This window comes from Symphalangus syndactylus, chromosome 7 (genome assembly GCF_028878055.3).
Source record: "Symphalangus syndactylus isolate Jambi chromosome 7, NHGRI_mSymSyn1-v2.1_pri, whole genome shotgun sequence".
NCBI lineage: Eukaryota > Metazoa > Chordata > Mammalia > Primates > Hylobatidae > Symphalangus > Symphalangus syndactylus.
In genome coordinates, this window is record NC_072429.2 from 54,864,897 (window position 1) to 54,891,947 (window position 27,051).

At 38.7% G+C, this 27,051-nt stretch overlaps 2 protein-coding genes across 5 annotated transcripts in view; one reads left to right on the forward strand and one right to left on the reverse strand.

Moving 5' to 3' along the window:
- YTHDF3 (YTH N6-methyladenosine RNA binding protein F3) overlaps positions 1–25,645 on the reverse strand; it is a 44,619-nt gene extending 18,974 nt beyond the window's left edge. The window contains exons 1-4 of one of the 4 annotated variants that reach the window (XM_055286240.2): positions 25,003–25,645; positions 24,493–24,517; positions 17,590–17,675; positions 6,770–8,368 (exon numbers count right to left, since the gene is read on the reverse strand). In XM_055286240.2, the coding sequence (XP_055142215.1) occupies positions 6,770–8,368; positions 17,590–17,675; positions 24,493–24,517; positions 25,003–25,026 (1,734 nt within the window). In that variant the 5' untranslated portion in view covers positions 25,027–25,645. Of the gene's footprint in view, positions 1–6,769; positions 8,369–17,589; positions 17,676–21,102; positions 21,491–24,492; positions 24,518–25,002 lie in introns of those variants that run through there. The other 3 variants (XM_063643272.1, XM_055286241.2, XM_055286239.2) reach the window with 3 other exon arrangements.
- Positions 25,164–26,184, forward strand: LOC129486404 (uncharacterized). Its single transcript, XM_063643275.1, has one exon. The coding sequence runs from the start codon at positions 25,164–25,166 to the stop codon at positions 25,641–25,643; it is 480 nt and encodes a 159-aa protein (XP_063499345.1). The 3' UTR covers positions 25,644–26,184.
- The last annotated feature ends 867 nt before the right edge of the window (positions 26,185–27,051 follow it).

Sequence of the window (27,051 nt, forward strand, 5' to 3'; positions counted from 1 at the left end):
CAAACTTCTTAATTTTGCCAAATGAATGGATATAAAATATTCTCACTGTAGTCCTGACTCATATTCCCTCATTTTTAGTAAGCCTGTATATTCTTATCAGCTACATGTTTTTCCTCTCATTAAATGCCTATTCACATCTTTGACTATTTTTCTATTGGTTATCTTTTCTTAAATTAATTCACAGAATTTCTATATATATTCTTTTAAAAATATATTCATTTATTTTAGAGATGGGTTCTCATTGTGCTACTCAGGCTGGTCTCAAACTCCTGGGATGAAGCAATCCTTCTGCCTCAGCCTCCTGGGTAGCTGTGAATACAGGCATGTACCACCACACTAGCTTATATACTCTTGATACAAATCTTTAGTCAGTTAAGTTCAATTTTCTTTTAGTCTTTTAAAAAACATGGCTGCTGTTGCTGCTTTTTTTTTTTTTTTTAAACGGAGTCTAGCTCTGTCACCCAGGCTGGAAGTGGAGTGGTGCAATCCTGGCTTACTGCAATCCACCTCCCCGGTTCAACCAATTCTCCTGTCTCAGCCTCCCGAGTAGCTGGGACTACAGGCACGCACCACCATGCCTGGCTAATTTTTGTATTTTTAGTAGAGACAGAGTTTCACCATGTTGGCCAGGCTGGTATCAAACTCCTGACCTCAAGCGATCCACGTGCCTGGGCCTCCCTCCCAAAGTGTTGGGATTACAGACGTGAGCCACCATGCCCAGGCAGGCCTCTTAAACTTTTTTAAAAGCATCTTTTGATGGACAGATTTTAATCTAATCAGATGTAGCAGTCTTTTGCAATTAGTGCTGCCTCCCCCAAGGTTGGGTTTAAGAAACCCAACCTTTACCCAAGGTTTCCAAGATATTCACTTGGGGATATAGTACATCCACATACCAGAAGCTTTGAGAAATTCCAGCTAAATACATGACAGATAAGGCCATATTAAAACCGGACACTAATAATGACTTACAGCTACTTTTATTAAAAAAAAAAAAAAATGCATAAGTAGTAAAGAAAATCTTAGCAAAATACCACTAATCTGTTCTTTTCAATGAAGTGAAGAAGGACCTAGAATAGACAGGCAACACATCCTTCCTTCAGCACTAAAATGACCGAAGTATTTGAAAGCAGCTATGCTGGGAAGTCCAAATGCAAGCACAAGCATATCAAAGAGAAAATCTACAAATGAAAATACAAATTCTGCCTACACAAGGCTAAAAGTACCAGGAAGAAAACTGGACAAAAACACATCGTACCCTATATGCTAACCAGCTAACAAGCAAGGAAAACTGGTTCCTAACACAGTGGTTTCAAACTTAAGGGACAGTCAAATACCTAGCACAACCCATTATACTGGCTTTCCCTTTTAAATCTCCACAGGCTGGTGAATCGCTTAACTGGTAAAATCAATTTACAGCATGACTCTCCCATCTCCCCATTTGCAAAGAGAAAGGTATATGCAACTAGCACCATGCAATGAAAGAAATGGGGTGGGGAGGGTAAAACTACCCATTTTGAGACAAATAACTGAACTCAATGATCCTCTTACTGGTTCAATGACAAAACACAAAAAGCCCAAAGACAGTCCTGAAGCCTCTCTGCAACCACAAAGGAGATTACAAAATTATGAGTCCAGATGAGTGGCTGTCAGGGCTTAGGCATGGGGGAAGCATGGAAAAACAAAAGGCTAGTATATAAGGGAGGGTGTGGGGGATGACGAAACTGTTCTGTATCCTGATAGGGTGGTTACACAAATCTACATATGTTAAAATTCCTAGAGCTGTACACCCCCCCAAAAGTGAATTTTATTGTATGATTTAAAAATATACATATTTTAAGTATACATAAATTCTTATAGGAGCCTTATTTACATTACCCCCAAAAGGAAAACACCCCAAATATCCTTCAAAGGATGAATGGAATAGACACAATGGTCGTCCATCCATGTAATAGAAAACTACCTGGTAATAAAAAGGAACAAAGAATTGAGTTATACAACGACATAGATGAATTGCAAAGACAACCATGCTGAGTGAAAGATAAATGTCTTAAAAGATCATATAGTACATAATTTCAATTATGACAATACGGAAAATGTCTTATAGGGACAACCAATCAGTGGTTCAGTAATGAGAGGGAGAGAGGGGGCTTGAGTATAAACTGGCAGGTCAAGGGAATTTACAATTTTATTATATTTAATTTTTTTTAGAAGAAAAAAGATATAGTTTCTAAAAACAGTTAAGTACAGAAAGCAGACATAAGTTTTAAACACAGTCCTTTGTGCTCAATAAAATCAAGATGAATTCTAGGATCAAGGGATTCCATTAGCAAAACAGAGTTAAGAGGGGGAGCTGAATGTGATAACAGAAGCAAACAAATACTATCACTGAAGAATGCAAAACCTCACAAATCACAGAAACAGCACAAATCAAATACACATGAAAAGTAAGTGAGCAGGAAAATTCAAATCCTCCAAATGAAGAGAAAAAGAATAAAGAACCAACAGAACTCAAGGACAAAGATTCAACATATTTGTTGACATTAACAGAAAAGAGAAAAGTGGCCTGCAGATAAAGGATTACAGAAAACAATATTCATATTGTACACGTTTTCACATTTACATTCATAATGTAAAATTAAAGAAAAATCTTTTGTGCACACACCAAAAAAACAGCTATTTACAAACAAAAAATGTAGGCTGGCCTCAGAATTTTCCATAATACAAAACCACATAACTGTAAAGCAAGGCCTATACATAGCACTTTAAGTGAAAAGGCTGTTGACTAGAAAGAATTCTATACCCAGCTAAATGGTTGTTTACATATTCTGACCAAAGACATTTTATGGATCTAAAGGCTTACTAATAAATAATAAGTTAAATAAGGTTCAAAATAGAGCTGTCAAAGGTGGGTTAGGCATTAAAAAGGGTGGCAGCAACGTGACAAAAGAAAAACTTCAGCTGAATTAAATTTAAAGGAGATTAACTGAGCAAGGAATGTGATTCACGAATCACAGAGCCAGCCAGAGTAGGCTCTGACATTCAAGCGCAGCCCTGTGGTGGAATTTTTATAGACAGAAAAAGGAAAAGTGATATACAGAAAACAGAAGTGAGATAAACAGCTGGATTGGTTACAGGTTGGTATTTGCCTTATTTGAACAGTTGGCTACATTTGATTCAGCCAAAATTTAGTCATTGGCACAAGAGTAGGCTGCGGTCTGTTTATACTTCCACTTTTATAGTTCGCCATGTACAGAAAAACCTTTAGGCTGGACTTAAAATATGTAAGGAGGCAGCTTTAGGATAAACTTTATGTAACAAAACAATGAAACAATATAAGGGTAAAATTAAAGTTTAAATCACTGTTGTGTATATGGCTACAATATATATAATACAGCTACAATATATACTTGTCATTAAAAATTTCCTGAAACTACTACATAATATTAACATACCAAACACATTATAACAAAACTAGGATTAAATTTTCAAGTTTGGGGGGGAGGGGGGAGGATAGCCTTAGGAGATATACCTAATGCTAAATGATGAGTTAATGGGTGCAGCACACCAACATGGCACATGTATACATATGTAACAAACCTGCATGCTGTGTTCACGTACCCTAAAACTTACTACATAATATTAACATACCAAACACATTATAACAAAACTAGGATTAAATTTTCAAGTTTGGGGGGCAAGGGGGAGGATAGCATTAGGAGATATACCTAATGCTAAATGATGAGTTAATGGGTGCAGCACACCAACATGGCACATGTATACATATGTAACAAACCTGCACACTGTGTTCACGTACCCTAAAACTTAAAGTACAATAATAAAAAAATTTTCAAATCTGGTGGGAAAATTAAAAAAGACACAGAAGGGTAATTATCTCCTCATGGTGGGCGAAAAAAAAGTTGGTATTTCCTTGCCACGTATCCTTTGTCCTAAAGCAATCTCATCCCACTTCCATGCTATTAACTGTTTAAGAACAAGGCCGGGCGCGGTGGCTCACGTCTGTAATCCCAGTACTTTGGGAGGCCGAGGCGGACGGATCATGAGGTCAGGAGATCGAGACCATCCTGGCTAACACAGTGAAACCCCGTCTCTGCTAAAAATACAAAAAAAAAAAAATTAGCCGGGCGCGGTGGTAGGCGCCTGTAGTCCCAGCTACTCGGGAGGCTGAGGCAGGAGAATGGCGTGAACCCGGGAGGCGGAGCTTGCAGCGAGCCCAGATTGCGCCACTGCACTCCAGCCTGGGCGACAGAGCGAGACTCCATCTCAAAAAAAAAAAAAAAAAAAAAAAAAGAACAAAAGGTCAAAAGGTCCCCAAATCTGTGACTCTAACTGCCTCAACAGGTCCCCAAATCTGTGACATCTAACTGCCTAATCAGAGATTTTGCTGACTATATTTCTCAAAGGTATCTTAAAATCAGCACAATCTAAAAATGAAGTCTTAACTTGCATCCCACCTTTCATACCTCGAATCATTTCTCCCGATGTGCTACTTGTAATGGCAGTTATAATATGACCACTTAACTGCTAAACTGAAAGACTCAGTAGCTATTTCTGATCCCATTTCTCTCATTTCCCATATTTAAGTGGGAGAAAACACAATTATATTCAGCAACGCATCTAAAAGGTTCAGGAGAGCCTTAAAGTCATTTGTATTAATTACTCCAAAGCAAAGTTTCCAACAATCCAACACAGCAATCAACAACAAGCACCATAATCACCTGGATGTTTATACTTAAAAAGTACACTGCAAGTTCCTTTATCAAATATACCAAGGGATGGGTCTCGAGAATCTGCAATTTCAATCAACACCCCAATTAATATTTATGTGACTTAAGGTTTGGAAACTACTGCTCTAGGGTCATTATTCCAACACCTTCCCTCCGAGGAATGTTGAAGCACTTCCCTCTGCTGCACACAACCACAAAGACAAGATATTCAGCTTCATACACAGAAACAAATCACTGATTTTACATAGAATTAAATTAAGTTACCTCTTTATCTTAATTTCTACATAGGAACAAGCATTCCATAAGAACATGCTTTCCATAGTAACAAGCATTATTTACTGGAGAAGCTTCTAACTTTTTCCCTACTAAGTTTCAAAAGAAATTTAAATGTATCCCCTATAGAAAAGCCCATTCATTTTCTCTTTCCACTTAAAAATAGGACCCCAATTTTATGTTACAGTTTGGAAGAGAAAACATTCCCTAGTTGAACTTATTCTTGTGGCCCTGTGATCAAAGTCTGGCCAATATTTGGGCGGCTAATCCCCATATGGGCCACTCAATAGGATATTTTTAAAAAATAAAAATAAAAATATTCTGGCCAATGTAACACAAGGATAAACAGCATGTTTTATTTCAGGAATGTCTCCCTCAATCTTACAGAGGGTACATAACAGAACTAGGAATCAAATTCTGCAAAGCCTCTATTTTGTGCAAGTGCTTTAAGTATAAAAATTATAAAAATACTTCAAGAGTTTTATGTTTTAAAAACATATTTTGCCAGGCACGGTGGCTCGTGCCTATAATCCCAGCACTTTGGGAGGCCGAGGCGCGCAGATCACGAGGTTAGCAGTTCAAGACCAGCCTGGCCAACATGGTGAAACTTGTCTCTACTAAAAATACAAAATTAGCCAGGCATGGTGGCGGGCGCCTGTAATCCCAGCTACTCGGGAGGCTGAGGCAAGAGAATCACTTGACCCCGGGAGGCAGAGGCTGCAGTGAGCCGAGACCACACCATTGCACTCCAGCCTGGGCGACAGAGAGACTCCATCTCACAAAAGAAAAAGAAAAAAAAAAAAAAATATATATATATATATATAATTTCTTATAAACACAAAATTAGAGTAAAACATTTATTTAAAAGTTGTTTCAGCTGGGTGCAGTGACTCAGGACTGTAATCTCAACATTTTGGGAGGCAGAGGGGTAGGGGCAGATCCTTTGAGCTCCGGAGACCAGCCCGGGCAACGTGGCGAAACCCTCTATCTACAAAAAATACAAAAATTAGCCGGGCGTGGTGGCGTGTGACCGTAGTCCCAGCTACTCAGGAAGCTGAGGTAGGAGGATCACTTGAGCCCAGGAGATCAAGGCTGGAGTGAGCCATGTTCACGCCAGTACACTCCTGCCGGGACAAGAGAGACCCTGTCTGAAAAAAAATTAAATAGTATATAAAATATAAATAAAAACTTGTTTTAAGTGCCAGGTTCAGTGGCACAGGTCTGTAGTCCCAGCTACTTGGGAGTCTAAGGCAGGAGGATTGCTTGGGGCCAGGAACTTGAGGCTATACGTCATGATTGCACCTGTGAATAGCCACTGCATTCCAGCCTGCGCAACACAGCAGGATGTCATCTCAAAAAAAAAAGTTGTCTGTTTCAAACTCTAAATATATTTTCTCCTATGTTAGTATGATTAATATTAGTGATTAGAGCCCCTGGTTAGTTCATAAAGTCTGTTTAGTTACAAATGCCAAAATTCATTCAGCTTTGATAATAAACTCTGAGGCCCAATGGCTTTTATCATCTGGGAGTATGAAGAATGAGCAAGAGGCTAACTCAGCGTGAGTTACCCTGGGAAAGGAAAGAAGAAATGGTTCATATAAGGCACACATAGATACCTTCAATGGTGTCTGTACAGTTGTTTCTTAAGTAGTTGGTTTCCTTCACAGAAAGTTCTTAAACTCAGAATATACTCATCCATGCATCCCATCAGCAATACAAAGACCCCAAACAAAAAATTACTATATTCTTACCCTACGCATGGCTTCCTCCTCTTCTTGACGCTTTTCATAATGTGCAAAGTCATCAAAGATTGAGGTGGTATGCTTGAAAGTAGCAATTATTTTAAGCACTTGCTTAGCTTTTTCTAGGGGTACCTCTTGAGTGTCCCTTGAATTGGTAACCGGTTTGTTGTCATTATTTTCTAAGCGAATATGCCGTAATTGGTTATTGGGAACATCTTTGACAAAGATCCATTTAACTTCAAATTTGCCCTTCCACTTATCCTGAGACCAGACACCAGCATACGCATTGTAGTCCACAACAGACTTCATTTCAGCCACTCCACAAAAATGTCCACTGCCATTCACACTGAAGAGTAAATAGAGTGGGCCTTTCCCATTCAGGGAACGGTAAGCTGCATCCAAACGCTTATTACCATGCTCAGTACTACACCAGATAGAGTATTTAATGGAACGATGTATGTCATCCTCAGAGTAGCTTTTAATTATAAACACACGTCCATTCTTCAGATTCCAATCAAAGTCTTTGGGATTATAGTTGTTTATGGCCTTTAGCTTTTCCAGCACGGGATGCACTTCTACACTAGAAGGTGAAGCACTGACAGGTACAACACCTAAACCAAAGTTTTCACTGCCCGCTCCATTGTTCTGGTTGAAGCCTGCTCCCCTGTTCCGAGGAGCTACCCAGCGATTCTGCAGCTGCTGCTGTTGAGGCTGCACTTGGTGAGGCTGGGCCTGTGGCTGAGGTCCTTGTTGCTGCTGTGGTTGTGGTGGTTGAGGCTGCTGTTGAGGCAGTTGGCTTTGCACCAATGGTGGTGGTTGAATTAATGGCTGAGGCTGCTGGATTATTGTTTGAGGAGGCAGAACTGGTTGGGTTGGTGGAGCCTTTACCACTGACCCCTTTTCATCCCAAGTTCCAATATTCATGTTGTGTTTTATAGGAGGTGGTGGTACAGCAGAACCCCCAATTCCCACATTGCCCTTGGGTTTAAGTTTCGGTTGAGGTTTGGCAGGCTTTCTGGCAATGGCAGCCCAGGAGGTTGGTTTAGGTGCTGCACTGCTAACTGGGGGCACACTGTTGGTTGCAATGCTAGTCATACCACTGCTGCTCAAAGCTGTACCTACAGTTTTTGTCACTGCAGCTGTCAGGTCACCACCAATTTTCAGTCCAGTCATGCCTTGCTCAATACTGCTAATGCCAGGCACCTTACTCAAAGTATCATTGCCAAATCCAGCCTGTCCATCAGTAATGGCTCTCCCAAGAGAACTAGGTGGATAGCCATAACTGCTACTATAAGCAGAACTTTGTGTTGATTGTCCCTGAGATCCACTTGTCCCCCATGTAGAGAAATCAGCATTACCAGGAAAAAAGTTAAATCCATGTTGACCAAGAAATGGAGGGGTATTTCCTAATGCCCCAGGTTGACTAAACACACCATCTGGTATATAGTGATGTTCTCCATTACTCATTTGTCCATAGGTTGTCAGATATGGCATAGGCTGGTCTCCAGCTGTGGACCACGCTGCTTCCCCAAGAGAATATGGAAATCCAATGGATGGAGCATAGTAACTAGGCATGTATGGATCTGACATTGGTGGATAGCTGTTACTCTGCAAAACAAAACATCACAATCAGTAGCGAAATGTACTCTTAAAAGAGCAAAAAAAGAAATCTGAAAGATTAAAATCAAGAAGTTTTAAGTAAATGAAAATAAAAGATGTACCTATTCTAGATAAACAAAATTCAAATTTCAAATCCAGTTTTTTCAACAGAAAAATTTGCTGATGAGTAGTCACATCTTAAAATATTTCTTACAAAATAACCTATATGGCTTTTTTCAGGGATGAGAGTGGGGGTATAATGAGTATTATTTTTGTTTGAAGAGCCAGACTCTCTGTCACAACTTAAAAATATCGTAATTTCTACAGAAGGCTAATATATAAACTTTGTGGACACAAAATTACCATTTACAGCCAGCTGTACTTTAATCAATTGATGTATGCAATCACTTACATGCAAGGATTAAATAACTAGACAACTCTGCCAAATAATAGAGGAATTACAGCTTATCTATATGATGGAATCCAGTTCAGCCATTAGATTTTATACTTTCATTAAGGAAAAAATGGAGAAATGCTCACAGTCTGAGAAGATTCAAGATTATGTTTATAGCATGATCCAAATTTCTTTTTGTTTTGCTTTGCCTTGTTCATTTCAAAAAAGAAATGAAACAAATTCCTTATCACAGTTTCTTATTGGTGGAATAACAGACATGATTTTTCTTTATACTCTCCTCTTCCCCAAATTTTACACAATAAACCTATTACAGAACAGGTTTGTTTTTTGTTGTTTTTTTTTAAATTTAGAAATAGTGAGTTCATGTAAATTTTTTCCAGAATTACTGCAATTAAATCAACCTTCACTATACTCATCATTTAGTGAACTGCCAAAATTCAAGACACTAAATTTTACTAAAGGAAAAAAAAAGTTCAAATTTGTTACTAGACAATATAAAAATAAAATACTTTAAAGTATTTTAAATACTTATTTCTTTTGAAGTAAGTTTCTCATGCAAAAAAAAAAGTCTGAAACTAGATTTTCAATCTTTGATTTAGGTGTGCTTTTATTCTATTTTATTTTTGAAACAGGGTCTCTGTCACTCAGGCAGAAGTGCAGCAGCACTATCTTGGCTCACTGCAACGTCCACTTCCTGAGGCTCAAGCAATCCTCCCATTTCAGCTCCCAGAGTAGCTGAGACCACAGGCGTCCGCCACCATGCCCAGCTAATTTTTTGTATTTTTTGTAGAGATGAGGATTTCACCACGTTGCCCAGGCTGGTCTTGAACTCCTGGGCTCAAGCAATCTGCCCGCCTCAGCCACCCAAAGTGTGATTTAGGTGTGACTTTAAAGCACTGCACAGAGCTTCACAATTTGTAGAATTATGCAAAGTGAAAAAAATACACTAATATTGTCAGTACAACTGGTATTACTTTTCAAGGGTCAATACCATTTTGAAGGTTAATTTATAGAGACAGTCAAAGTTCTTTGGAGTAAAGTTCTTAACCCTTCTACTGTTACACTCTTGTCACTATTTTATGGCTGCTTTTCCACTCATGAATGTGTGACAGTAACATCATAGATCCTGCCTGGAACTAATTTTAAATTATTTTTGAAAAGGCTTATCATTGAAAACTGAGATGTTTTATTACTAAGCTACTTGTTTTACTATTAAATTACCTGTAGTATACCCATCTAACTCTTGCAACTGTCTACTGTCTACGAGAAAGCTAACTTAACATACTGTCTTTTGAAATGATTCTCTAATATGACCAAAATAACTTAAGAACTAAATATAATGTAACAGAGGTTACATTTGAATTAATAATTCTGACAAAGATTTACTGGCTAGTGCCAGTAAAACTTGGACTTAAAAACCAAAAAACTCAACTCTCTCTTACTGTTTAAAAGAAAATCACAAAACCATTTTTCAAATACACTGGATGTTAAGTATATTTTACAGTACAGTCCTTGACAGACTATGTTGGTTTTTTATTTGTATTATTTTTTATTGTTGTATTGTTATTTGTTTTTCCAACACAATCAGTCCTTCGTATCAGTGGGTTCTACATCTGTGGATTCAATCATTCACAGATTGAAAATAGCTGGGAAAAAGAAATGAATCGTTGCATCTGTATTGAACATGTACACAGTTTTTCTTGTCATTATTCCCTAAACAATACAGTATAACCACTTACAAACCATTTACACTGTATTAGGTATTATAAATAACCCAGAGATAATCTAAAGTATACAGGAGGATGTGCATAGGTTACATGCAACTATTATACCATTTTATATAAGGTTCTTGAGCATACGCAGATTTTGGTAACCGTTGAGGGTTCTGGAATCAATCTCCCACAGATACCTTGAGATGACCGTATTTTTGATCCACAACTGACTGAATCCGTGAATGCAGACACTGCAGATACGGAGGGCTGACTACATTTAAAACTGGAAAATTCATGAGTTACTATTTACTAACTGAACACATTCTTCAGCTATAATGGATTATTAGTAACTCTAACTGCAAATATAGTCAAAGAATGCTCACAATACTCATTCACAATGAAAGGAATTAACAGCGTTTTTAAAACTGCAATAGTAGCATCTTACATAAATCAATACTGGAAGTATTGACTGCTATATTTAAATACATCTATAAAGAAAAGCCTGAGGGAAGTTCAAATACACCAACAATAGTTTTTAAAGAAAAAAATCTTGACAAAATTAATGACTAAACTTTGGAAGCTACGAAGACAAACACAAATGTGTAAGATTTGATCACTAAAGTATCTAATAAAAACGAAAAGTACTCACAGTGCTTCATATTGACAAAAAGTCACTGTGATAAAAAACTCTCAAAAGTTTAATAAAAATGAGAAGTTCATCTAGTATAAACGAATATACGTTAACTGACTAAAAGATAAAACTGGGCTGGACACAGTGGTTCATGCCTATAATCCCAGCACTTTGGGAGGCCAAGGCAGGTAAATCACCTGAGGTCTGGAGTTTGAGACCAGCCTGGCCAAAATGGTGAAACCCCCTCTCTACCAAAATTACAAAAATTAGCTGGGCATGGGAGCATACACCTGTAATCCCAGCTACTCGGGAGGCTGACTGAGAATCGCCTGAACCCAGGAGGCAGAGGTTGCAGTGAGCTGAGATGGCACCACTGCACTCTAGGCCTGGGCGACAAGCGAGACTGTCTCAAAAAAGAAAAAAAAAAAAAAAAGATAAAACTGTCTACTGCCTTCATCCTTTTTTTAAACAGTTAAACATATCCTTTATAATTTTAACTATTTCAACCACTTATCAAATGCATACATTGTAAAAAACATTGATATAAGATACTCATTCTAGAAGAAAATCTACAGTTAAATGGAAAAGACAAATAATACAGGGAAGTGGATAAATCCCACATGCAGATGTATAGGAAAGGTGGGCTGAATATGAAGGTAACTGGTTTCGAAGTTTTAATTTTGATTGTTGGCAATGAAATCCAGATTCAGTAGTCTTTATCTGGATGTAGGAGTGGAAAAGCACACAAAGTAGGAAGTTTTTATGTTAATTCTTTATAAGAAAGCATTCAGAAAATTAAACTCAAAATTTATATTGAATATTCTTATTTCACTATGACAAATGCTGAATTCTACACAACAGTTACACATCAAGTTCTTAATTTCTCTATACCCATAGTGTAATTCAGGGGTCAGCAAACTAAGAGGCCAACAAGTAAATCAAGCCACGATCACTCTCTGTCACCTATTTGGGTTTTTTTCTTTCAGCAACTCTTTTAAAAGCTATTAGCTTAAAGCCAGGCACGGTGGTTTGCGCTTGTAATCCCAGCTACCCAGGAGGCTGGAAAAGGTGGATCAATTGAGTCCAGGAGTTCAAGACCAGCCTGCACAAGAGACTACCTCATAAAAAAAAAAAAAAAAAAATTAGCCAGGCATGGTGGTGCACGCTTGTAGACTCAGCTACTCGGGAGGTGAGGTGCGAGGATCGCTTGGGCCCAGGAGTTCGAGGCTGCAGTGAACTATGATCATACTACTGCACTCCAGCGTGAGCTACAGAATAAAATCCTCTTTAAAAAAAAAAAAAAAAAAACACACACACAAAAATTGAAGTGCTTCAAACTTCTGAAGTGACTTCTGATTTAACAACCAAAAGTTAAGTGATGTTCATTCTAATTTTAATGCTTGTATTATGCTATGTACTTTCCCCTATTATAATTTTCTATAAGTATAATTTATGCATATCTAATGTCATAAGAAAAATGTCATAATAATATTCAACCTGAATATTTCACCAACCATAATTCTTCATTATCTAATTCTATTAGATAACCTAATCCATCCATTCACTTAATAAATAATGAATGCTATATGTGCCAGATACTGTGCTGGTTACTGGAGACAAAAAATAAAGAACATGGTCTCCAACCAGGAGCACTTCACAAGTATCGTGAGGAAGACTTATTTACCCTATAATGTGATAGCTACTCCAACTGAAGTACAAAGAAAGCAAAACAAAATACTTAAGTACAAAGTAGAGGGAGTAAGTAACTGGAAATCAGAAAAGACTTTCTGAAGGAAATGCCATAGGTGTGTGTACACATGTCTGTATAAGACATACATACAAAAATCGAGATCGTGAAATATTAAGAAAATATTTATACTGTCATAAAATAATGGTAAGCTCTATTTTGCCAATCAGATGGAGAAAGCTGGCAGAAGATGAGCTAGAAAGGGAAGTGGAACCACTTTAAGGGCATTCATAAAATAAATGCATCCACTGTTGAGAAGCTATAGTAATTATTTAACATTACAGTGACATAATCAGACTTGGGATTTTAAGACTGCTGAGTGGCAGTATAGAATTACTAGTTAGAAAATCACTTCAATAGGCAGAACTAATGAATACCTTAACTAAGGGCAGTGATGACAATGGCAGAAAATGACAATTTAATTCTCTATATTACTTCTCTGATAAAGATAGCTAAGAACTTACTTTCCCAAACACACAAGCAGACAAACTCAACTTCAGTTTTCCAAATTATTCTTCAAATTTATATGCACAAATTACATGGCATATTTAACAGTGCCAATTAAAATCTAAATTTTCCAATCTATTTAGTCATAAAATTATTCTGAAGAACTATAAAGAACTAATTTTAAGAAAAGAAGGACTGACATTTACTTTCAAAATTACTATGAACATTATTCCTTCAGAAACTGAACACTATAAAATAGAAGAAATATGCTGCCACAGAAGTAGAAAGGCCAACAACTTGTTTTAAAGTACCCTTGGGTTTGATATGAACTAGATCTAAGTATACAAAGCAATTTAAATCATTAGCAAAAGACTTGTTAAACACCTTTCCCATCAAAATATTTATTTTTAATTTTAAAATCAGATAAATGAATTTAATTTTTAAAACACACTGTGTACAGTGTATAAGGACCTTATTAAATAGTTGTATAACTGTAAATTTGCCAATATCTTCTTGAGATCTTTCACCAATAAATCCAGTTTTCACTAATCTGTTATAATAGTACAATTTAAAAGGTCCAAACATTTTATTTAATTTTCTAGCTAGGTAATTGAGAGTAACTTAAATTCTCATTCAACTTACCTTTAAGATTCCAGATAATTTTCAATAAACCCAGTTTTCAATATTCTACAGTATTAATCCTCTTTAAAATGTAAATATGTATCTTGTTAGAGATAATTATTTTTAATATTAAAGAAAGATGACCGCTGAAAATCTATTTAGTACCACAAAGGATAGGTAGAACAGGCCTTACTGGAATCAAACTTTACAACTTCTCTTCAAACAGGATACAAATATGCTGATTCCAAATATCATGAGTTAACACAAATCTTTTAAAACATTAAAACAAATATTTTACAAATGTTTTGCTCCAACATAACCAGCAATGATTCAGCTGAAAAAATTCATTTGGGTTCACTAAGGTAAATGCCTTTATATCTTTTAAAAAGTAATGGTTTCCCAAACAGTTTTTAAAACTTTTTTTTTTTTTTACAAGTAAAGTCTTATGCACAATTCCAATATATAAAACAGATAAAACGCAAACCACAGTGCTGGCTGCTACACTGGTGGGATTCAGGCACCCTCCGCTGGTTTTCCCTAGGAAGACACTAAGGTGCCTCTATGGAATACCAGAAACCCTCTTGACAAAAATTTTTCCTCCAGTAGAAACCCTTCTATGTCCTTGTGACAGATAATAAAGAATTGTAAAATATCTGTTACCAAGTAAAACATGCAAGAAGATTACTTCAGGTAGCAATTCCAAAACTGTCTTTTACAGTTCACTAAAATCCCTTAAAAAAGAGTTTGAAAGGCTGAGTGCGGTGTTCCACGCCTGTAATCCCAGCATTTTGGGAGGCCGAGGCAGGCGGATCACTTGACGTCAGGAGTTCAAGACCAGCCTGGCCAATACGGTGAAACCTCACCTCTCCTAAAAATACAAAAATTAGCCAGGCGTGGTAGCATGTGTCTGTAATCCCAGCTACTTGGGAGGCTGAGGCAGGAAAATTTCTTGAACTTGGGAGACTGAGATTGCAGTGAACTAAGATTATGCCACTGCACTCCAGCCTGCGCAACAGAGCGAGACTCCGTTTCAAAAAAAAAAAAAATAAGAATTTGAACAAGTCAGGATTTTTTATACTATATCTTCATCTTAAGAACTTCATTTTCAATTATAATTTATAAACTATGAAATCAAGTAGCAAAAAAATAGTTCAACTGTTTAGCCCCCAAAATTTCTCAAACCTATCTAAACATGGAGATCTTTTTGAAGGAATACTTATTATACCTCCTAATATTAAAATTTCTCAGCAAAGTTGGAAAATACTGCCATACTGCCATAAGCGTTAACTGAGATTACTATATGAGCCAGAATATAGTAAAATCACGCTTATTTTAAAACTCGCACTACATTTCACAACAAATGATCTACTTTCATAACCTTTAGGTGGAAAAGTAATTTTGCTGAGATCGTAAAGTTTTTTTCTTTCTCATTTATTTCTTCTCCTCCCATGTATGCTAGGAATGCTGCTCAGTAGATAGGAAGGGGTGGTTAAGGGGAAGTAACCAAGAGGTGGATGAGGTTGAACACAACCACCACTCTCCATAATCCTAAAAATAATCCTGCATCCCACAAATTGGGAACTACTTTTTGTTCAAATTTTCCCTATAACTCTACTGTACAAACTGTTCAATTCTGTAGTAAGATCTGGTTCCTTGTTCTTTCACAGTTTCAAAGATCTAGGTTAAAATTTTAGAGTATATTTTTCATTTTCTCCATATATGCAAGCAGACAAGTCAAACTTCAGTTTTCCAATTTATTCTTCAAATTTACACACACAAACTAATTGGCATCTTTAACAGTGCCAATTAAAATTTGAATTTTCGGCTGGGCATGGTGGCTCACGCCTGTAATCCCAGCACTTTGGGAGGCTGAGGCAGGCAGATTACTTGAGGTCAGGAGTTCAAAACCAGCCTGGCCAGCATGGTGAAACTCTATCTCTACTAAAAAATACAGAGTAGCCAGGCGTGGTGGCATGTGCCTGTAATCCCAGCTATTCAGGAGGCTGAGGCAGAAGAATCACTTGAGCCTGGGAGGCAGAGGTTGGAGTGAGCCAAGATTGCGCCACTGCACTCCAGCCAGGGCAACAAAACAAGACTGTCTCAAAAATTAAAGAAAAAAAACTGAGTTTCTAATCAAATTAGTCATAAAATTATTCCAAAGAACTACAGAACTGGGCTGGGCACAGTGGCTCACATCTGTAATCCCATCACTTTGGGAGGTCGAGGCAGGCGGATCATGAGGTCAGGAGATTGAGGCCATCCTGGCTAACATGGTGAAACCCTGCCTCTACTAAAAATACAAAAAAATTAGCCGGGCGTGGTGGCGGGCGCCTGTCCGGAGGCTGAGGCAGGAGAATGGCGTGAACCCGGGAGGCAGAGCTTGCAGCGAGCCGAGATCGCACCACTGCACTCCACCCCGGGCGACAGAGCGAGACTCCGTCTCAAAAATAAATAAACAAATAAATAAGAACTACAGAACTGCTGGGCGCGGTGGTTCACGCTTGTAATCCCAGTACTTTGGGAGGCCGAGGCAGGCAGATCACGAGGTCAGGAGATCGAGACCACAGTGAAACCCCGTCTCTACTAAAAATACAAAAAAATGAGCCGGGCTTGGTGGCGGGCATCTGTAGTCCCAGCTACTCGGAGAGGCTGAGGCAGGAGAATGGCGTGAACCCGGGAGGCAGAGCTTGCAGTGAGCCGAGATTGCGCCACTGCACTCCAGCCTGGGTGCCTGGGTGACAGAGTGAGACTCCGTCTCAAAAAAAAAAAAAAAAAAAAAAAAAAAAAAAAAAAAAGAACTACAGAACTAATTTTAAGACCCAAAGTTCTTGAGCATTTTTTTTGCTTTTTTAAAGCAAAACAAAAACAGTTTCATTCCAGAATGTTCTCTCTAAAAAAACTGGTGAATACTGAAAATGTATTTTTTCATTTATTTCTATCAGTGGCTTATTTTTAATAACAGAGAGAAATGGATGCAGAAATAGCATACAGATACCTAATACCATTGTTCTTCAATGTTTCAACTGGAATTATGCTTGTACGCAAATACTCAAAGCCACCAGTTACCAATTACTTGATTTGATAAAACTGTCCATGTCTACAATACAGAAGCAACTGTGTTTATAAAGCAAGTATGTTTATAAACTCCTTAATTCTATCACTAACATTACCAAGGTATGTTAAAAATTTTCAAGTTATCAATGAATTCAAACTGCAATGTCTTAAAAAAAAAAACACTACACTTGACCCAAAATTGCAGGCAATTTCAGGCAACTAATCCCTCCTCCAAATACACAAACTTCTAGCTAATTAAGCCTTTTATAATTAGCTTAAGCTATGAAGATATAGCAGTGACATTAAAAGATTAAGTTCCTTCAATACACACACAAAAAAAACCTAACCATAATATATACAAATAATGGTCACCTTCAAATCTTTATTCTATATTTCATAACCTAGTTTCTGGTACCTATACTTTCTGAAGAACTCTCCTGTGCCATAAAACTGCAACTGCTACTCACTACTCACTTACTATATAGGTACACTAGATGAATGAATCCATGTTATGGTTAATCTCATTAAATAATCTATTTGAAAAATCAATTAATACTAATAAAAGGTTAATTTCCTAAAATCTGAAACTGTCAGAAGACTTACCTGATTTGTCTGGCTACTTAAGTATGGCTCAAAATCATCATCATTTACAGCATCTTTTTGATGAATCGAACCGTTCTGTACTGAAACTAAAAAATATGTTTGTATTAGAAGTGTTGTAGTTATCTTTATGAAACTCACAGCACAACCTAATGTTTTTAATATTTTTCAAGCCAAAAACAGTAATCAGAAAAAATAATACTGAGTTATTTTTCTTTTTAAGAACCCTCTTAAGGATAAACTATTTTAGATACAAATATTTATGTGCCACAAAAACTTAAGTCTTTTGATACATAAGCCCAAGATTACATAAACACAAGCCATATATACAATTCCCCTTACCAAAAACTTCAGGTAAATATCCCAATCTCAACACTGTAGTGAGTAAATTGTCACATAAGAATGTTGGAAAGAGTTCCCTAATGCTATATTTGAATGTAAAATAACCATTTCAAGTAGCGTTATAGGCAATAAAAAAGATTTCTGAATGTTCTCTACCTTTGTTTAAATCTCTAGATTATTTAGTATAATAAAGAATGAAGTAACTATTTTCGATCTAATTTGTTATAGTAAATGTCTTAAATGTCTCCAGTAAAGTTTAGGCTAAAATTAACTTGAAACAATATCACAATGAATAGACTTATAATTATGAAATATCTAAATAAAGAGGGCTTTAATTCTAAGCTCCCTGAATGAAGACCTTCACATGAAACTACAAACAAAATTAAGACACAAAAGATAGCCATAATTATCCTTGCAACACATGAGAAAACAAGTCAGAGAATAATTTTGTTCAAAAGTCATCTCCATAAACACTCTAAAGTTGTTATTCTCTGGATGCTGTTTCAGAGTGCTTTTGAGCAGACTCAAAGTAAGGTCCTGAATTTGAATCTCAAGTCCACTACTGAGGAGATGATCTCCAGTTAGGGATTTAACCTCTCTAAACTTTGACCGTTTCTGTTTCAGAAGGTTATGTATGAATAGTACCTACCTCATCTCATCTGATTATTAAATGACAGTGTTCAATAATCTTAGATATTATCACATTAAATATTACAAGATCCAAATAGGACTAATATGACTCTAGAACCATTTAAACAGAAGTGTTACTAGGCTAATACTTGATAGGGTGGCACTACGTAAATATACTATTCTATACTAGTGAAGATAAAAAAAGTTGAAAGTTTCCGATGGATGTCTACAAATTAGAAACAAAAAGAACTCAATATCTAAAGATTTACTGCTCAAAGGTACAACATCACCACATTTTATGAAGTTAGGAGGGTGACGGGTTTAAACTGCGTATTCCTCTGTAATATCTTAACATTTTCATTATCCTTTAATTTTCCCATGAGTGTAGAACACCTGAAATGTAATATTGGCTGGGCGCGGTGGCTCATGCTTGCAATCCCAGCACTTTGGGAGGCTGAGGCGGGCGGATCACGAGGTCAGGAGATCGAGACCATGGTGAAACCCCGTCTCTACTAAAAAAAATACAAAAAATTAGCCGGGCGTGGTGGCGGGCGCCTGTAGTCCCAGCTACTCGGAGAGGCTGAGGCAGGAGAATGGCGTGAACCCGGGAGGCAGAACTTGCAGTGAGCCGAGATCGCGCCACTGCACTCCAGCCTGGGTGATAGAGCGAGACTCCGTCTCCAAAAAAAAAACAACAAAAAAAAACTGTAATATTATTAGTTAACAGCGGCTTGGGAGCAAAGATATACAAAATCCCTTAAATCTTTGCCATCCAGTGAGTGGCAAAGATAAAAAATATGATGCTACTGTGTAAAGCATTCAAAGTAGACTTCTTACTACACCACATTGCCCCTGAGAGGCCACAAGAAGCAACCTGAAGGTCAACTTGATCCTGGCTCCACTAATACAATTTAACTATGTCTGATAAGGACTGCATCAGAACTAGGATTGAGCTAAATATGCTCCATGGAATTTAAATATGTAATAGCCACTAGAAACCAAAATAAAGAGGGTGCCTTAGGTTATTTCTAGTGCCATTTTAAGGCTGGGTTATTCATTTCAGTCCAAGAGATTCTGACATACCTGTTCTCCTCTGACACTGGCTTTACTGCTCCTAAATCAAAGGTAGGTATGCATGGTCTATTACTTCTTGAAAAAAATTCTTCACTATTACACTCGTACATGTTAGTCAGTATTTGCAACAGCTAACAACTTAAAAATTATGACTATCTATCTCTCATACCCACTAGGTTCTCAAAAATCTAGTTCATACAAATACAAAAAGTGCCAAACCAAAAATCTAGTTCATACAAATACAAAAAGAGCTCAAGACCAGCCTGGACAACATAGCAAGATCCCACCTTTGGCCAGGTGCAGTGGCTCACGCCTGTAATCCCAGCACTTTGGGAGGCCGAGGCAGGCGGATCACTTGAGGTCAGGAGTTCGAGACCAGCCTGACCAACATGGAGAAACCCTGTCTCTACGAAAAAAATACAAAATTAGCCGGGTGTGGTGGTGCATGCCTGTAATCCCAGCTACTCCGGAGGCTGAGGCAGGAGAATCGCTTGAACCTAGGAAGTGGAGGTTGCGGTGAGCCGAGATTGTGCCATTGCACTCCAGCCTGGGCAACAAGAGCAAAACTCTTGTCTCCAAAAAAAAAAAAAAAAAAGATCCCACCTTTACGAAAAATGTTTAGAAATTAGCCAGGCGTGGTGGCACGTGCCTATAGTCCTAGTTACTCAGGAGTCTAAGGAGGATCACTTGAGCCAAGGCATTCCAGGTTACACTGAGCTATGATTATGCCACTGCACTCCAGCCTGGGGTACACAGCGAGACCGTGTCTCTATTTAAAAAAAAAAAAAAAAAAAGTAATACTTAAAATTTATCTGTGTGTGTGTATATATATCAAATACTGTTATTCTTATTTCTTCTCTTCTATTATTTCTCTTCTAAGAGGCTAGGCCTGAGAACAACCCATATACTATTATAAATACAGTCTACAGTCATTTTTAAATGATGCATAAATGTTTATAAAGCCTTAAAATATAGGACAAGAAGTCAATCTACTTTAAAAAATGTTTAATTAAAAGTAATTCATATACACTGAGAAGCAATTTGCATTAAACTAGCCCTTAAGTTTTGGAAGTGTATCTTTAAGAAAACTATCTTACCATCCTGGCTAACACGGTGAAACCCCGTCTCTACTAAAAATACAAAAAAACAAATTAGCCGGGCGAGGTGGTGGGCTCCTGTAGTCCCAGCTACGCGGGAGGCTGAGGCAGGAGAATGGCATGAACCCCGGGGGACGGAGCCTGCAGTGAGCCGAGATCACGCCACTGCACTCCAGCCTGGGTGAAAGAGCAATACTCCTTCTCAAAAAAAAAAAAAAAAAAAAGAAAACTATCTTAAAGACTTTCGTTTTTCAATATTTACTTAATGACAAGCTAATGTCTTGGAGTCTGAAAACCATTAAATAGAAATGAAATCCAACCTAGTTCCATAGTCTGTAAAATTTCTTCGGGGAAAAAAGAACAGATGACTTACATGATTCTTCACCTGTTTCCTCTGCTCTATGAAACAGAGTCAAATCAAGATAGAACATGGGCCTTAGGAGCCAGGTGATTCTTTGCTCTGGTCCTGACTACATCAAGTTAGGAAAGTCAACAATCTGTGCATCATGTTTCCCCACCTACAAAAACAGGGACAATACCATACACCCGCTATCTCCTTACAAGGATGTTGTGAGGATTGATAAAATGAAGCCTAAAATAATGACAGTAAAGTGCTTTGAAATCATTTCTCGGGAGGATGAGGAGAGAATACAACAGAATATTGCCAAAATATAAGGCACTTTCCACTACTTTTCGAAAATTAAAACTTAGCCAAATTTAACCTAATTATTTTAAATTACAGTTGCATAAAACAATACGTATGTCTCTCCGTTGGAAGAGAGCGGAGAGGAGGAAAAAGATAAATCCTGTTCCATGAATTTGCTATTTATAAACTTAGAAAGAGGACAAAGGAGGCAGTAAGGCCTAAGACTGTAAGTATGGCATCTGACACTTCCATCCATAGTACTCCCAAATAAAAGCACTGCACACCTTTATTCCAATAAGCAAAACTTCTACTTGTTAATAAAAAAATAAAATACAAAGTCAGTGTTAAATTATGAACCAATAGGCAAATAATTATCCTTAAATTTCTACTATCCTTTGGTACTACTCTTGCCAAGGATAATAAAGAGTTCTGATATTTAACACAGGGACAGTCTATTAATTAAAAAACAATTCAAACTTATAAAACAAGTAAACCTTGAATTATTACTTATTCTACAAAACCATTTTTGCCATATCAAAGACAATTATTTAGAATTCTCTTTGGCTTCTGTAATGAATTAAGTAATTAAGGATATACAGAAAATCAAAGACACTAAAACTAGGTGTTAGGCTAAGGCTGTCAACTGAAGACAATTCAGAAAAGAAACAGAATCTCTGAAATTATAGTAAGTTGACTGAAAAGGATTATGTGTTCAAAACTGTAACTGACAGCAACTTCTCAAGGACATACTATTTTTCATGAGCTTGCTAAGTTCTGATTTCAAGATTACTCATATTTAGAATACTGAGCCTGTGGTTCAAGAAAAATAACTTCATAAAAGTAAACAGAATTGTAAAACAATTTTACTAGCTGGAAACAAGCTAAGGCAGAACAGCTTTTCTCAAATACACACATAGCTACTTGTATCAGGTTCACTGGTGGTGTTGCCTTTGCCTTGTAATTCTCCCCGCAGTCATAAAAATACAAGTAATGTATATGTGTATTTGTGCACTTGTAGCATCTGCCATTTTTAAGAAACTTAAATAATTAGCAATACTTTCAGGCCAGTAGCATTTTTCCCCTCCTGCCAAGGCTCCATACAAAGGAGTCTTCCTGCACCTTAAAAATAGATTAAGTGAGGAAAGTGAAAAGAAATCCAGCAAATATAACTGCTACTAGAGCAGTGAACTATTGTAATTACAAGAATCCTCACAACATACTATAGGAATTATGATTAGAGTTATTTTTATTTTATAGAGGGGAGATTCCGACAAACAGGTAGAATGTTTTCAAGCTCACTTGGCAAGTCAGTAGCCAAAGGCAGTATTAGAACTCAGGACTCCAAGGAATCCAAATCCATTATTCTAACCTTAGATGAACTTATTAAACTGAACAACAAGGGGGAAAGAAAGAAAATTTCTTGAGAATAAAGAACTATCAAAATAAACACTTTGTGTATGTGTCTGAATACACCTAACAGAAGCGATACTGATGGATAAAAATTTTTGAAATAACCAAAAAATACTTATTTGCAAACAGTGGATGTATTATGTAGTTTATAGATAACTCATATCTAATATCAAAGATGCCACCAGTGCCTACCTAAGTGAAATGACCACTCATAAATCAAACTTATTTTACTGACTTACAGTGCTGTAGAGGCTCTATGTTGTTTTAACAAACAAGTACCTCATAGAACTTGTGTACTCACCTTAAAGCAGGTAACACAAAACACTTAGCATTTCAAATAGCCTTGCAAAGTGCCACCTCCCCACAGATCTAGGATAAAATAATTTATGCTAGGCAATAATGACCACAATTTCACAATCTCCAAGTCTACATACTTAGGAAGTCCTAATGGGTAGACTAGCAAAAGAAGAAATTAATGGATCATTCTTTTTAAAATTCACAAATTTTTAACAACTCATTTAAAATAAATCAATATCCAATTTTATTTCAGGTTTATGCTTACAACAAAAAAAAATTCTAGAAATGAAATTTTAAAAATTAAAATGTCTAAATATTTACATACTGCAAGAAAACATCTTTAATGAAGACAAACAAATGTTACCTAATATGGTGCCATGTAACTGGTATGTACAAATTCCACAATTCAGAGGAAATTAATCTACATATCTAAAACCTATTATTTTAAATTCACCAAATTTGCAATAGCAAATAAATACCCTAACAAGAATTTAAAGGGCACCAAAGACAATCTATATCTAAAAGGCTATGATAGATCTTAATTTCTAACACTGTTACTGAAATCAACAGAAAGCACAACTTTAGTGTAATTTCAAGCACTGCAAAATGTTATATATAACTTGCTCTGATGTTATTTAATTGGCACTATCCCAAGAAAGCAGTTATTGTTCTATACTTAACTAAATGTCACATGACTAATGTCATAATGTTTCAGTCAGCTGACTGCACTGTTCCATATTAATACAAAACACACTTTTTAAAAAAACACTTTACTTTCAACGGTACTTTTACTAAAGAGAAAATTATAAAATCCTGGAAGAAATGTCACAAATTATTTTCTTCTCAGCCCTTTATAAAATACCAGATTGAGTCACACCTTGCAATCAGGACAACAGAGCAAGATGGCATGCCTACTTAGTTCTAACCTCTCTCATGTTGTTGCCTCATTGCAACTGACTTCAATAGAATCAGTGATTAATAGTACAATTTTCATTAATGTGATGGAATACTATGTAGACTTCCATTTTCCAGTGTAATCCAGACATGTCAAACAAAATGTCCACTTTAAGAATATACTTGTCTATACACATATGTAGAAATTTTTTGTGGCAGAAGTTACATAACACAGAAAAACTGAAAAACCAAAGAAATACCACTAGTTCACACCAATACCTGCTTAACTGACAAGGAAACTTTCTCGTACTACTTTGGTTTCTATAAAGTGGCTTCAAAGCAACGAACTACCGAAGTTCTGGATAGAACTTGGCTACCTTAGTCATGATGAATATTTTCTCTAATTCTACATTTTTCCCCAAGAGGGAGCAAAAACAAACAAAAAACCCTCACAGAGTTTAAAAGTAACATCAAGGCAACATTGAGCAATAAGAAGAAAAAAAAATCCAAACTCACCTTTATTTCCTTGCCCTTTAGGTCTCTGTGTAGCAAGACGAAAGATGCGGTAAAGAGGAGAAAAAGGAAGAAGAGAGAAAGTGTGTTAATCAAAGGCATTATCAAAGACAAGTTATTTTAAACTATCCGCGTAGGCGTAAAAACCCACCATATCCTCCACAGCCACCAATTTCCCAACCACCCCCAGCCTTTAAACCTCCCACCCACCACTCGGAATCCGTCTCCCAGAGCTCGCCCGGTCTCAGCCCCATGTCTGCCGCCCTCAGGACGTGTCCTAAGGCCCCTAAGACCGGTCCTTGCCCCCACCCGCCGCGGCACCGCGCCCGCCCGCCCGCAGGCTACTGGGCCAGGGCGCACGCCCCGGCCCGGGTAGCTACACCGCAGCAACTTGCGCCCGGGGCACTGTTATGGGGACAGCAGCGGCGGCGACGGGGAGGAGCCGAAGCCCCGCGCGAGGGTGGAGCTCCGGGGCTCGGGCCTTCGCCGAGCCTGGGGCCTCTGCTCCCTCACCTGATCCACGCTAGTGGCTGACATTCTTCACCGCAACCCGAGAGCCGCCGCCGCCGCCGCTGCCTGGGCCTCTCCCCGTGCACTCACAGCAGTTGGCTGTCGCCCTTGGCCGAGTGATTGTTCCAGCCGCTGCCGCAGCCGCCGCTCGCTGAGAACCCAAAATGAGGGCCTCGCGCTCGGGAGTCGGAGGAAGAGGCCCGTCTTTTCCGCTTGCACGCTCCTCTTCCCCCTCTCGCTCTCTGCTTCTCGGGTCCACAATGGCGGACAGACTCCCTAGTCTCACTTCCGCTCCGAGCCTCCCTGACCTTCCGCTCTCCACTCTGACGTCCGCGCTCACCTCGCTCTTCCTCCCCCACCCTCCCGCCGCTGATCTTGGCTCCGCCTCCTCACCGCCACGTCACCGGAGACCGGACCCGCGCTCACGGCCCGTGGGCGCATGCGTCGTGGAGGGAGCGCGTCGGGGCGTCAGCGAGCGCCAACTTTCAGCGTCTTTTCTGCGGCTTGCTTCTATCCCGCTCCGAGGCTGCAGGGCCCTGGCAGAGTGGCGTCAGCTGGAAGGCTGGCCAGAGCCGGATTTTGTTGCCCTCCGGGCAGGAAGATGGCCAAGGCGGCGGCTGACGGAGATAGTAGTGCCTTGCTGAAGTCACGGCGGCCGGCGGCGCCCTCCTGGAGGCTGACTGGACGGAGGCAGGGAACTTCCCGGTGAGCGGCCTGGGCCGGGCCTAGCAGGAGCCTCCGGCGGCTGCCCAAAGCCGTGGACACGGCTGGCTGACTCAGCCGCCCTTGGGACGGAGTTGCTGCGTCCCCACAAGCCTGCCCGTGCAGGTGAAGTGGCAGGTTAGAGTTGTGGTACTCAAACTTATGTCCAAGCAAACAGGAGGAGCACCGGCGTGGGTTCAGTCTCTCCAAACCCAGCTCAGCCGTAACTTCTGGAGTCAGACTTCGTCGCCCAATTCATGGGTTTGTGCTTTTGACGCCGCTCTGATTTTTTTGAATGAATAAAGTTGCCTGGGATACTTAAGTATGGTTGCAGAGCGTCTTTTCGGCCCTAAAAAGAGGGAAAGTTTCCATTGCAAAAGTTCTTTACCACATATTGGCAAGCTCAAAGTATGCCAATTTGCAACATGTTGACATTTTCATTGAAATATCTACAGTAAAGGCAAAGATTCATTGTCTCAGTGACATAGACTCCATGGAAGGAAATAATTTAAATGACCAAATACTTTCTGTACTTCAAAACCATCAAATAAGTGATCATTTAGAAAGTATAATTGTAGAATCATAAGATTAATTTTGTAGTGTACAGTGCAACAGTATCTTAGAAGCACTGAATAGAAGAAAAACTTGAGAGGCCACTTTTCATGTAAATCACCAAGAGGCCGTTTTAAGTTCTGATCAGACAGTTTCCCTTGCCCTCCCATTCATTGCCACAGGCCCCAACCTAAGCACCCGTGCATTTCCCAAGACTCCCCCAACCCTTTCTGCTGTTGCTCTCAATGTCTCCCATCCTTCACTCCCAAACAGACCGTTTTAGTTTTAATGAGTTTGCTGGTACATGCTATGAGCCAGGAACTGGAGAGAGAATATACAAGAGGAGGCTTATGAAATTTTTTTTTTTTTTTTTTTTGAGACAGAGTCTCGCTGTCGCCCAGGCTGGAGTGCAGTGGCGCGATCTCGGCTCACTGCAAGCTCCGCCCCCCGGGGATTCCCGCCATTCTCCTGCCTCAGCCTCCCGAGTAGCTGGGACTACAGGTGCCCGCCACCTCGCCCGGCTAATTTTTTGTATTTTTAGTAGAGACGGGGTTTCACTGTGTTAGCCAGGATGGTCTCGATCTCCTGACCTCGTGATCCGCCCGCCTCGGCCTCCCAAAGTGCCGGGATTACAGTCGTGAGCCACGGCGCCTGGCCTTCTTTCCTGTTCTAAAGCCTTTTTTTTTTTTTTTTTTTTGAGACGGAGTCTAGCTCTGTCTTCCAGGCTGGACTGCAGTGGCGCAATTTCCACTCACTGCAACCTCCGCCTCCCAGGCTCAAATGATTCTCTTGCCTTAG